At 38.5% G+C, this 14286-nt stretch overlaps 1 protein-coding gene and 1 pseudogene across 1 annotated transcript; one reads left to right on the top strand and one right to left on the bottom strand.

The window, feature by feature from the left end:
- Nucleotides 1-4101: 4101 nt before the first annotated feature.
- On the bottom strand, nucleotides 4102-7897 carry LOC105529465 (annotated as a pseudogene).
- On the top strand, nucleotides 6587-13049 carry GIMAP7 (GTPase, IMAP family member 7). The gene is made up of 2 exons (XM_011966603.1): nucleotides 6587-6701; nucleotides 11908-13049. Exon 2 carries the CDS (start codon nucleotides 11949-11951, stop codon nucleotides 12825-12827), a length of 879 nt encoding a protein of 292 aa, XP_011821993.1. The 5' UTR covers nucleotides 6587-6701; nucleotides 11908-11948; the 3' UTR covers nucleotides 12828-13049.
- Nucleotides 13050-14286: the final 1237 nt, after the last annotated feature.

The following is a 14286-nucleotide window of genomic DNA, read 5'->3' as shown; positions in this document are numbered from 1 at the left end:
TAATTTCACATCATAGGTGTCCAGATGCATAAATAGAACTGAAGGCTCTAAAGGGAGAGACAGAGGTGGCAGACTTGGAAAACACTTACCTCATGTTACCTATACACTGCAGACAGCCTCACCTTCCAATTCCAAGAAAGGACTGTGCCTTACTAGCAGATACGAAAGTTCTCAGTTGCTGTTGATTTGTGGTTCAGCAGCTCCTCCTCTGCCTATGTATCTGAAAACACTTCCCTCCTAAGTCTTCAAAAAAGGCAAAATCATAAACTTCTGCTACAAAACATCCCTTCCTTCAGGCAGGGATCAATGTGGGGACAGACATTGGGCCTGACCCAGTTTGTCTTTTATCTGGACCGTCAGATAGATGATGGGTGATGAAGGCAGCCAGGGACACCAGCACTAGGGCCTTATCTAGACTGTGATATCTGAGAGTGGTTTTCATTTAATCAGGTACAATAAGGCCGCTACTGAGGAATAGTGATTAATATTCTATGTGAGACTAATGCCTCCAAAACCCTCCCAAGAAAATTGACATTGTACCTGTCATCCAGGCTCCTAGTCTCACAGGCAGTAAGTAAGTCTGCTGCCTGTCAGGCTGGGAACCTCTGCAAATTTTGGAGACCTCACAAAAAAGTAAAATTCACCTACATTTATAAGAACTGCATGTAAAATCTATTGGAAAAAGTGTCTTTGTCTTGGTTTTCTACATTTGTGATAGAAAACAAATAATAGAACTTTTCAAGATTGTAATTCAAGATTCATTTTGAAAATTTCCAAACAGAAGTTCATTCTTTGGCATTGGTAGTTATTTAACACTGTTAGGCTCTGGATTTCCTGAGCAAGCTTAGGAAGGCCTATCTGGCTAATTAAAACTCTTGCTGTATATTTGTAAATAACCAAGCCATACACAATAATGGTGTTGAGGGATCAAGAATCATTGTTGGAGATTATGTATGATTACAAGGTAGTAAATGACATTAAAATGATCCAACATATGGAAATAAGCAAAATAGATTAATGGGTATTCTTTCTGTGTGATTCGAGGTTTGGCTGATGTCTAAGATACTACGACTCTGTTGAGAGGTAACTTGCAATTTTGCTTATAGACAAGTAAATAATTTTTTTGTCTGGCAGAACATATACCCCAAAATTACATTTTATGACTGATATGGTTTGGGTCTATGTCCCTGCCCAAATTTCATGCCAAATTGTAATCCCCAATGTTGGAGGTGGGGCCTGGTAGGAGGTGATTGGGTCATGGGGGTGGTCCTTCAGTAACGGTTTGGCACCATCCCTTGATGCAGTTCTTGTGATAGTGGGTAAGTTCTGACGAGATCTGGCTGTTTAAAAGTGTGTAGCACTGCCACCTTCCACTCTTGCTCCTGCTCCAGCCATATAAGACATGCATACTTCCCCTTTTCCTTCCAACATATTGAAAGTTTCCTGAGGTCTTCCAAGAAGCCATCATGCTTCCTGCACAGCCCATGGAACTGTGAGCCAATTACACCTCTTTTCTTTTTAAATTACCCAGTTGCAGGAATTTCTTTATAGGAGCACAAGAACAGACTAATACAATGACCATCTTAGGAACAGTCATTAAATGGGCACACGGGAAACCTTATCCCCTTACAAATGTCCTTTGAACTAATTATAATATCTTACTGGTTTCCTCATTAATCAATAAGTTAAGTAAAATCTTTTACATGTATGTATTTTAAATTTGCATGAAAATCATGACCTTGCTTTTTTTTCTTTTAATTTTACTTTAACAGGAAACACAGAAATATCACAAGCAAAGCCTCAGGAGTGGGACTATGAGACACAGAGAAGATTAACCAACTTGAGGAGGGATCTGCTGCTGTCTGAATGTTTGTGTATCCTCTTCCAAATTAATGTATTGAAACCTAATCCCCAAGTGATGGTATTAAGAGGTAGGGCCTTTGGAAGGTACTTAGTTCATCATGGTGGAGCCCTCATGAATGGAGTTAGTGCCGTTATAATAGGCTGGAGAGAGACCCCTCACCCCTTCCACCATGTGGGGACACAGCAAAAAGGCACCATCTATGAATCAGGAAACAGGCCATCACCAGATAACAAACCTGTCAGTACTTTGATCTTGGATTTCTCAGCCTCCAGAACTGTGAGAAACAAATTTCTGTTGCTTATAAATTACTCATTCTACAGTATTTTGTTATAGCAGTCCAAACAGACTAAGATGGGATCATTAAAAGCATTTACTGAGTACCTGTGACATTTCAGAAACTGCCTTTATACCTCTGTCTCCTTTAGCCATGTGAAATAGGTATTAACAGGAACTGTGATTGGAATTTTAGGTAAACAGAGCTCCACTGAAACATTGTGTTAAATTGCCTCTCAAGGAGAGGAATAGAGGAAGATTTGGCCCAGAAAGAAAGATTGAAACACTGCAACAATAGCTGAATTCCAGGCTTAGCAATAAGGATGCGAAATCTTATGCAGTAAGAGCTTTCCAACTACCATGACATGGACTGTCTGCGTAGGCTTCACCAATTCATTGCAACGGGGACTGGAAAGGGAGAGATCTAGAGTGTTTCACTCTTAAAATGCGTACACTGTCCTTTTTTTTTAACAACCAATTTTCTATCACAATTTAGAATTGTATCCACTAAAAGAAATGTTCAAGATCTAACCCCTAGTACCCTAATACTTGAGAATGTGACCTTATTTGGAAACAGTCTTTGTGATGTAATCAAGTTAAGATGAGGTTTTGGGGCAAGCTCTTCTAATGCAATGACTTTTATCCTCAGAAAATAAGTGAAATTTGAATAGACACATGGGGAGAAAACCATGTAGCTGCGGAGGCAGAGATTGAAGGGACGCATCTACAAGTCAAAGAGTAGCAAGGATTGCCAGAAACCACTAGAAGCCAGAAAGAGGCAAGGAAGGATCCTCCCCTAGAGTCTTCAGAGAGAGTGTGGCCTTGTTGACACCTTGTGGCCTCAAGAACTGTGAGACAATAATTTTTTCTTGTTTTAAGCTACCCAGTTTGTGGTAATTTTTTTACAGCAGTCCTGGAAACTAATACAAACTTGATATTGGGAGGTACCAGTGACTGTTGCTTTATATAGCAAAAGAGTCTTTGTAGATGTGATTAAATTAAGGCTTTCACAGTGAGGAGACTATACCGGATTATCTAGATGAGTTTAAATCTGAACACAAAGATCTTTCTAAGAGGGAAACAAGAAAGTCAAAGAAGGAAGGCAATGTGAAGATGGCAGCAGAGATTGGTGCGATGCAGCCACAAGCCAAAGAACACTAGTAGCATAGAGATGCTGGAAGAGGCCAGGAACAGATTCCCCCGTGGAGCCTCTAGAAGATGCCCTGCTAATTAACTTGATTTTATCCCCATAATGCTCATTTTGGACTTCTGACTTCCAGAACTGTAAGAGGAAAATTTTGTGTTGTTTTATGCCACTACATTTTTGGTAATTTGTCATGATAGCAATAGCAAGCTGATACTCGAAGGTTACATAGTTAATTTGTGTAAGAGCTAGAACAGTACTGTACCTTTCATCTCCTGTTATTATTTCTGCACTATCTTAATAAGTTAAGCTTTGCATTTATCTAGCATTGTGGCAGCAGAAATAAAGCCCCGAGTTTTGTGCACACACACATATACACATACACACAAAATCAAAAACATAATATTCCTTTTTTATTTTTATTTTTAAACACAGTATTCTTTTTTATATATTTCAAGTGAATCATTTAATGTGAGTGAGGCTGAGTTAGATGTTACCATAAGTATTAACAGAAGAAAAAGGGAAAGTAAAGACATTTTCCCTCTACCATGAAAGGGTCTGATGCAAGATAAACTAGCCTGTTGGTTTAACAATAGCTCATTAAAAAGGCCAGAGAATCTGGGAGAAGATGTACTTGGAAGCACTATCCTCTGAAGGACCATTCCCAAGAGGACAGCAAAATACTGGAAAAATTAACTGACTCAAAAATTATATTGAGAGATCAAGAGAGTTAGTCACAGCTTAGAATAATTTCCAGAATAAATAACACTAGCTAGATTAGTAGTTCTGATGTTTCCTTGGAGTTGTCATAGCACTCTGTGTGAACCGAAGGGACTACAAACTGATGCCCCTTTGAACAGAGTGATTTTAAAATAATAGATTCTCCAGTGCGCCAGCTGTGTTTTCAAGTATAATTCTGGTATTTGCACCTAGCAGTACAGAAGAAAAAGCAGCAAGGAGAAAGTGTCAAGTATATAGGACATAAAATGATTTGGCAGCCCTAGAATTCCCAATATGAGTCTTTTTCATCAGGAAAATCACAATCTGGCTCAGTCCAGGGTAACACTGGAGGCAATGACACTGATGGCTTGTTATAAGCAGGAGGCAACAGTGAAAGTATTGAATCCTGGCTATCTTCTTTCATCTGTTTGAAGAAAACATGGGACTATAAACTGCTTGCTGATGGCCTTTTCTCCAGATCTTGTTGCAAACACAGTGGTAAAAAGCTAAAGAAGGCAGGAGAGAAGGTTTTTGAGGATGGTGTGTGTAATCGGTCACTATTTACTGTGTGAGTTCCACTGGAGATAAGCACACTTGCTCCAATCCCAGAGTCTACACCTGACCGGGAATCTTTCATTTTGGATTCTGATTGTGGGAAAATACTGATATCCAATGGGCTATAAGGGGGAACTTTCAGTTTCTGTAACAGCATCTGAGTTCTCTTCATATCCTGGAAAGGCACCTGCGTACTGGCTAATTCACATGTTGTAATCCCAACACTGTAAATATCTGACTTCACATTATACCCATGTAAATCCTGTCTCAGTAGTTCTGGACTCAGCCATGGTTGCACTGATGTGCTGAACTGTAGGAAATCATACACAGCCCTATGGCTCTGTCCATGCTTAACCAAACTATGCAAATGAGACAGGCCAGAGAGGGTCACTAGGCCATCATCAGAAATGAGGATATGGCTGGCTTTACTACTCCTATGAATACAGCCATATTGGTGCAGATAGTTCAGTCCTCTCACTGCTCCAAAGAGAATGTTTCTTATTAAAGTTTTACCCATTCCTTCAGGAAAATAGGCCCTCAAGAGTTGACTTGCTGAACCATAGGCCATAAATGGAGAAATAACTCAAAGCCAGCTGTCAACACTGAAAACTGTACAATAAGTTGTAATATTGGGATGCCAGAAAAAGTGGGATAGAATCATGGCTTTCTGTAAAACTTTCAGACATTCTTCATTGCAGTTTTCCAGATTTGTAACTTTTATAGTCACCAGTGTTCCTGTAGGAGTATGCCGTGCGAGATGGACAGAAGTCAAGTTGTCAAATCTTCTTCCTATTTCTACTTGGAGCTCATAGTGAGAAATGTTGATGGAACATACTACTTCACTGGCTCTAGTGGATGGACCCGACCAGGAGAGGGTTGGCTCATCGACCAAGTATTGATGGATGCTGGTTTCAGGCTTGTGTTTTGGGTTTGAGTGATCCAACTTGTGTTCTTGAAGTGCAGAAACAATCCAAAGGAGACACCAAATCGCTTTAGTTCACAGAAAGTGACAAAAATCCAAATATTCCAAAGAAGGCTTTTGTTTCATCTTCCTTTCAAGATGCAGATACATCATACCTAGCGGCGACCACGGCCAGCGACTCCCTTCAGGCTGCCAGTGGTGCGGACCTGGGCGGGTGCCGGAGCCCGGATCGTGGAGGGGCAAGGCGAGTGCTCTAGGCCCGCTCCTAGCATGGGGTGCTGGAGGGTGGCAAGGCCACGACAGGGGCTATGGGCTTGGAACTCTAAACATAGTATTCTTATGGAGCCAACCGGAATATCTGGTCAACTGCGAGAGCTTTGGGAGCATGCCTCTCACCTCAAGAAACCTCCAGAGCAGATTGGAACCATCCACTGGGTAAATTCGGGAAAATCTATCTCTGCCTGAGACTGGAGTAGGAAGATGTGGGGTAAAGAGGAAGGTGGGGAAGGGATGTAGGATCTATTCCATGGGTGCATCTTTACTTGTTAGGTCATGCGTATTTTCAAACTTGGAAGAATTATATGAAAAGCAGCTAGAGAAACTATGTGGTCAAGGGCAGATTATTTTTTCAGGCCTCACCTTCCTTTTTTTCCTTGGTTCCTAATGATTTAGACTCTGCCTTTGAGCCTCAGTGCTGTTAACTTTTGAATGAGTAACTTGAGGCCTTCCTGAAAGACTACAATTAAAAACCCATATTACACAATCAGTAAGAACCCCCAGCTCTACGCTTGGAAACAGCAAGGTATATGCCTGTCTCCCTTCTTCCCCAAATCACCCCTCAGCCTCCCACTCCACCCAGGGAAGACAATCAGATCCTGTGCCTTGTTTTCTAGGCAATATTTGGGTCGTTTAATAAGGCTTTTTTGCACCCATCACTATAACCTGAAGCAAAAATTGTAGCTTTGGAAATGGTGTTTACAGCAGGCCCATGGGCAAAAGGTTTCAACCAGCAAAATTGAAGCAATCACCAGATTATGGATCAGTATTTCTGTTTCTTTAAAGACAAACTTTTCTTTTTTTTTTGTGGCTCCACCCAGTCTGAGCTTCCTGACTTAGAGGCTTTGATGGGGGTGCAGGCACTTCTGCCTCACAGTCAAAGCAAAAGCAACAGCTCAAGCAGCCTCCTTGGAGAAAATCTGAAAATTCAACTTGTTCAAGAGAAGGTGAGCCTGGCTGAGAAGAGGGCCTGGGGCTACCAGGCTGTGAAGGGCAGTGAGGACAGGGTGTGTGGGTGGAGTGGACTCTGCCCTTAGGAGGGACAAGGCACTGTGCCAGCAGCACTGCAGAGAAGGGACTGTGGGAGGGGTGAGTAGGAAGGGGAGTGAGGAGATTTATTTGCACTTGAAAACTCAACTTGTTCAAGAGAAGATGAGCCTGGCTGAGAAGAGGGCTTGGTGCTATTGGGCTGTGAAGGGCAGTGAAGACAGGGTGTGTAGGTGGAGTGGACTCTGCCCTGAGGAGGGACAGGGCACTGCGCTAGCAGCACTGCATAGAAGGTGTTGTGGGAGGGGTGAGAAGGAAGGGCAGTGAGGAGATGTGTTTGCGGAGTCTATGCATCTCATATGTAACAGAACATGCGTGGCTGCATAGTGCACCCTCCACTCACTGGCTGTTGTGATAGACACAGAGTATTGCCTGATAACCTGCATAAGAAATTAAGGGCTCCTAAGGCAGGTTTGTAGAGGTGACAGGCAATTTAGGGGCCACCTGTCTAAGTCCCTCTTCTTACTGAAAAAGAATCAGAATCCCAATTCAAGGGGTACCCAGAATCCTAACCCAGAATCCCAAATCCAAGGGGTACCCAGATCACTCATGGCAGAGGAACACTAGAATTCAGTCTGCTGACTTTTTCCAGCATTAAGCAGAGACAAGCTGTATCCCTAACAGTGTAACTTGTGGGGCTGCTCCGCCATTCAATACAAAAAGAGTTGCTACAAAAGACCTTTATAGAAATCACTCTATGAAAGCCTAAGGACAACCCTGCAAGATTGGTTTTATTTTCCCTTTTTATAGCGGAGGGAACTAAATCTCAAGGAGCTTATGAAATTTTCTAGAACTGGTGGGTCTGGCCACAGTTTAGAACTGTCCACCTCTGTTGTAAATGCTTTTGTCACTTCTCAGCCTGTCTCTTAGCTGGAGGTCCTCTGGATCTTCCAAGAACCACTTGAGAAAGTTTTAAAGTGATTTTTCTGACTGTCTCTCTCACGTTTGGCTTCTCAATATGGGAGAGATGGAAAAGTCCATGAGAAATGCAGAGCCCTCCTCATGGTTCCCTTATCACAGGCTGGCTCCCAGCTCACATTTTGCAGAAAGTGTGGATCATCTCCTTGGCCCTCCACTGATCTATTTCTGATGCCATGTCAATGAAAATTTAGAATCATGGCCTGAGAGTAACCAAGAACAGGCGGTAGAGTGCATGGTTAAGAGTGAGCATGGTAGAGTCAGACAGACTTTGAATCGAATGTCTTCTCTGCCCAATACCTATTAGCACAGTGACCAGAGGCATGTTTCCCAGAATTTTTGAGCCACACCAGCTTCCTCACTTAAAAAATTAGAATAATAAAATTCGTTTCACTGTAGAGTATTTTTGAAGAGTAAACAAGATATACAAAACATGTTTTATCAGGGTGTTCTGATATGCAGTATATACTCAATGTATAGTGGTTACACTATACATGGGTTCATTTTTTTATTTGAGGAAAATTCATACTTATTCAAAGGTAAAAATAATATAAGGAACTTCCTTGTACCTATACTACAATCTAACAGTTATCAATTGATGCCAGTCTTGTTCAACTATCTGCTCCTATTCTCAACTCTATCACAGATTATTTTGAAGCAAATGTCAGACATTACATCATTTTATCAGTAAATATTTGCGTATGTGTCTCTGAAAGATAAAGACCATTTAAAAGCATTTTCACAATTTCATAAACAGGCTTCAAAAGACAATTATAAATTTTAATACTACCAGTTGTATTCAGATTTCCCTGAAGATCTCATAATTTTTAAAATCATTTGAGGTAGGATCTAAGTAAAATTCATACATTACAATTGTTTGACATCTCTTAAGTTTCACTTAATGTTGTGTTAAATTTCTTTGTTTAAGGAAGGGAAGGTCTTTTGTCTAACAGAACTGGACAGTATTCATACTGCTGAATGCATCCTAACAATGTCATTTAACGTTCACTTCTAGCTCTAGTGTTTTCTGTGAATTTATATTAATGGGGAGGTTGGATCAGATTAAAGTTTGACTTTGTTTTTTTAGTGGGAATACTTCATAGATGCTATCCTAAACTTCCATTAGAAGGCACATAATATTTGAGTGTCTCTCTTTTTGTGATGTTAGCAGATGTTAATGATTGTCTAGAATGAATTTGTTTCATTAAAAGTTACCAAAAGATGATATTGTATCATTCTTTATTCATTTATTAGATGGAATAGTCCTATGCAAAGGAACTTTCATTCAGCGATTCTTTCACTTTTGTGAGATATAGTTAAAAGATGAGATGTATGAAAGACAAAATAAATGCTTCTTTCCCTTTAGTTGTCATTGTTCAGCATGATGAGTCACTTTCCTAGCATACTTCCAAGGGAGCAATTAGCTTCTTTCAGGAACATGGTGTTGTTATAAACTACTGGATTTCAATATATTTGGTATATTTTAATCCATTGGAACAATCTTTATTAATGATGCTCAAATTGTTCCATTTTTGTCCAATTGGAACCTCTTTAAGATAGCTTCCAAGTTCTTCTGATAAAACTAAGTAATTTTTGATAACATCCCTGCTTTCTAGTATGAAAGATGTTATAGGCTAAACTTGTATGTTTACTGGCCCAGACCTGCAATCAGTACTTTTTCCTAGTAGTCCTAATTTATTTTGTGGGAAATGCCATTTGAAGATCACAATCTGGGTGTTAAGTGCACTCATTGCTACTTGGCTGACCATGGTTTATGCCTTTTAGATGGACTTCAAAACAGTACACACACACACACACACACACACACACACAGTGAAATTATTAATACTATATTTTCAAGCCTCTCAGGACAAATCTTTGTGTGGTTCATCCTTGACACAAAATACAATTAGGTTTATTTGTTCCATTTCTTTTAACTTTTACTGGTGTTTTAAAATATAATTTTTATTGTACAATTATGTAAACTATTGAAATGGTCTCAAGATCAAATTTGCAAAAACAAAGGATATTCAAAGAAGTCTAATGACCATTTTCTGTTCCTGTCCCTTGTACATTGTTCCTCTCATCTTCATATAAATAATTCTTTCATTTGTTTAGTTTTCAAATGGTTCTGCCATTGCTTTTTCACATGCACATAAAAATTATTTATACATAAAACTAATATTCCTTCTTACTATATAAATGGTAGTAAAAGATACGTTATTTTCTTCACTTGGCTTTTTTCACTTAACAGTATATCCCAGAGATCTCTTCATACTGGTATATAGATCTATTTCTCATTCCTTTTTGCAGTTGGATAGTACTTTTCTGTATGAATATACCTTAGTTTATTCAACTGGTCCCCACTGATGGCCATCTGATAGGGTTTTGATCTTCTGCTATTACTAATAGTACTGCATGAATAACCACATGCATATATCTTTCTGTATTTTTGTCAGTGCAGCGCTGGGATAAATCCTAAAATTGGGATTGATAATCAAAGAGTAAATGCATGTGTAATTTTCCAAGGTATTGCTACTTTCTCCTCTATAGGTGTTAGGTTGTTTTCCCCTTCACACTAGTCATGCAGGACATTACCTGTTTTCCCCATACCTTTACCACCAGATTATGCTGGGAAATGTGTGGATTTTTGCCATACCTATAGTTGTGAAAGAGTTATCTCTGAGAATTTTTTATTTTTTCTATGTTTTTAATTTATTTTTCTCTATTGTGAATGAACTTGGATATCTTTTTATGTATTCAAGGATAATTTGCATTTTTTCCTTGGCTGCGTATTTATATTTTGCCCAATTTTCTATCAAGTCATTGGTCTTTTGTTTCTTTACTTTTAGATATTCTTCGTACAATAGGAAAAGTAGCCGTCTTTGAGATAAATTGGAAAAAATGTTTTCCTAGTTTGATATTTGTGTTTTGTCTATAGTGTTGTATGGCTTACATAATTTTTTAGATTTTTGTGTAATCAAACTTACCAGTCTTTTCCTTATACTATTTTAAATCTTAGTTATTAACATCCTCTCCACTCCCAGGTTACAAAGAATTTACCCGTGTTTCTCTTATTATTTATATGGGATAGTTTTTTACATTTAAATTTCTGATCTATTTGGAATTTGTATGACATTTTAAGGATAAAATTGCATTAAATTATATGGTGGTATAGTTATTTCAGTGTTGCTAATAAAAGTGTCCATCATCTTTCCCATTGGTATGAGGTGTTGCTTCACAGAATGTAAGTTAATGTAATTGAACTGAATATAAATGAATGTAAAATGAGCAATGGCCTATTTGTGAATTCTGTTTCTGTTTCATGGCCCGTCTCTATTCACTCACCAATATCATACTGCTTTAATTATAGAGATTATAATGTTTAATTGTCTGGTAGAGCTAATCTTTCCCTGTTCTTCTTTTCCTTGATTGTCTAGGCTAACTTGCACTTTCCTTCATCCGAATGAACTTTATAATCAACTATTTTAGTTCCAGAAAAAAAAAAAGATGAGAAAATTAAAAAATTATATTTATATAAAATCATGTTAAAGAAATATATATTTTTTCTGTTCTACAAACTAAACACGAATCCGTGTTAAATTTGGCCAAATATCTTTCCTGCATCTAGCTAATTTTCTTCTTAACCTATTAATGGGATGTGTTGTAACAATCAGCATTCTCATATTTGACCCACCATAGTATTTCTGAAATAAATCACACTTAATCACAGTCTATTATTTATTAGAGTCTAATAATTTATTTAGGATTTTTATATTAATATTCACAAATGAGACACATCTGTAGTTTTCTTTATTGATGAAATATTTGTCAGCCTTTGGAATCAATATACTTGCTTCATAGAAAAAAATGTAACTTTTTCCTTCTTTTTATATGGCCAGGAGCAGTTTTAGGTAGCTTTGAGATGATCAGATCTTAAAAGGTTTAATAGAATCCCCCTGTGAAACCATCTATACCTGGTACTACTTTGTGGGGAAACTCTTTAACTGCTTTCTCTATTATTTCTTCCATATTAATCGGACTATTTCATCCTTCTGTCTTTACTGGGATTAATATGGATAATAGGATGTTACAAATTTTCAGGAAGAAAGAGAAAGCAGAAAAGAAGGTTGGGAATGGATCCCACTTACCAAAACCGGCTTTTTTTCCTATCTTCCCCTCTTTAAGGTCTTGTACGTGCGTAAGTTCCAGAGCCTCCTGACGTGACCATGGCTGAGAGTGAGGACCCCTCTCTGAGGATCGTTCTGGTAGGGAAAACTGGAAGTGGGAAAAGTGGAACAGCGAACACCATCCTTGGAGAGAAAATCTTTGAGTCTAGAATAGCTGCCCAAGCTGTTACCAAGACCTGTCAAAAAGCATCCCGGGAATGGCAGGGGAGACACCTTCTTGTTGTTGACACTCCAGGGCTCTTTGACACCAAGGAGAGGCTGGAAACCACCTGTAGGGAAATCAGCCGCTGCGTCATCTCCTCCTGCCCAGGGCCCCATGCTATTGTCCTGGTTCTGCAGCTGGGCCGCTACACAGAGGAAGAGCAGAAAACTGTTGCATTGATCAAGGCTGTCTTTGGGAAGCCAGCCATGAAGCACATGGTCATCTTGTTCACTCGCAAAGAAGAGTTGGAGGGCCAGAGCTTGAGTGACTTCATAGCAGATGCGGATGTGAACCTAAAAAGCATCGTCCAGGAGTGCGGGAACCGCTGCTGTGCCTTTAGCAACAGCAGCCAGACCAGTGAGGCAGAGAAGGAAGGTCAAGTGCAGGAGCTGGTGGAGCTGATAGAGAAAATGGTGCAGTGCAACAAAGGGGCCTACTTTTCTGACGCCATATACAAGGACACAGAGGAAAGGCTGAAACAACGGGAAGAGATTTTGAGGAAAATCTACATTGATCAATTAAGTGAAGAAATTAAACTAGTAAAAGAGGATGAGCATAAATCAGAGGCAGAAAAGGAGGAAAAAATAAAATTATTAAAAATAAAATGTGATGAAAAAATAAAAAATATAAGGGAAGAGGCTGAAAAAAATATATTTGCAGATGTTTTAAATAGGATTTTGAAGATGATTTCAAAAATATGGCATTCCTTTTGGTAGTAATGTAAGTTTTATTCTTCTTAATTTACTATGATTTGTTAATGTGATGAATTGTATTTTGCAAGATAGTTACAGAAATACCTACCTCCCTTTAGCTTTATTGAGGTATCATTGATAAATAAAAATTAAATATGTTTAATGTGTATAATGTGATTTTTAATATATATGTGTATATATACACATATACATTGTGAAATTAAATCAAGGTAATTAACACATCTAGCACCTCTCAGTTACTATTTTCTTTGGTATGGTGAGAACATTTAAGGTCTACTCTCTTAGCAGATTGCAAAAATGCAATACAGTATTATTAAGTATAGTTGTCATGCTGTATGTTAGATCTCCAGAGGTTATTCATCCTGCATAACTAAAGTTTTGTACCCTTTGACGAACATTTCCCCATTTCCCCCAACACCCAGCCCCTGGCAACCAACATTCTATTCTTTCCTTCTGTGCATTCTACTTTATCAAATTCCACATGGAAGTGAGATCAAGCAGTGCTTGTCTTTCTGTGCTTAGCTTACTTTACTTGGCATACTGTCCTCTGGGTTCACTGATATTGTTGCAAATGACGCGATTTACTTCTTTTTCAAGGTTGAATAATGTTCCATTGTTAATGGAATGTTAATAGTGCACCACATTTTCTTTATCCATTCATCTGTCCATGAACGCACTTGAGTTATTTCTATATCTTGGCTATTGTGAATAATGTTGCAGTGAGCCTGGGAGTGCAGATATTTCTATAATAATGCTCATTGCAGCATTATTCACAATGGATAAAGATACATTTCAGTGGAATATATATATATATAATATACATATATATTATATATATATATAGTTGTTTATAAGCCACCTAGTTCATGATATTTTTATAGCAGCCCGAATGGGCTAATACCTAAAGGAAATTAAATATATCTTTATCCACTGGAATATATATATTCAGTGGAATATATATTCAGGGGTCTCTCTTCAGCCTCTTTTATGAGGGCATTAATTTCATTTCTGGAGGCTCTGACTCGATGACCTAATCACTTCCCTAGGGCCTACCTCCTTATACTATCACATTGGGAGTGAGGATTTCAACATATGAATTTTGGGGGGATGTAATCATTTAGACCATAACATTCTGTTCCTGGCTCCCCAAAATGTATGCCCTTATCACATGCAAAATACATTACTTTCATCCCAGTAGCCTCAACAATGTTGTTTCAGGATCAATTTTCACATGTAACTCCAAAGTCTCATCTAATTATCATCTAAATCAGATATGGGTAAGACTTATGGTATAATTCATTCTGAGGCAAATTGCTTTCCAGTTGTGAATCAGTGAAATCAAGTAAATTATGAGCCTCAAACATATGATGGTAGGACAGGCATAAGATAGACATTCTCATTCTGAAAGGGAAAAATAAAAATGAATAAAGGAGTGACAGTTACCACACAAGTCCAAAACCCT

The sequence above is a fragment of the Mandrillus leucophaeus genome, unplaced genomic scaffold (genome assembly GCF_000951045.1).
Source record: "Mandrillus leucophaeus isolate KB7577 unplaced genomic scaffold, Mleu.le_1.0 Scaffold767, whole genome shotgun sequence".
Lineage (NCBI taxonomy): Eukaryota > Metazoa > Chordata > Mammalia > Primates > Cercopithecidae > Mandrillus > Mandrillus leucophaeus.
The sequence above is the reverse complement of the archived record's forward strand: the minus strand, read 5'-3'. Positions and strand labels throughout refer to the sequence as shown.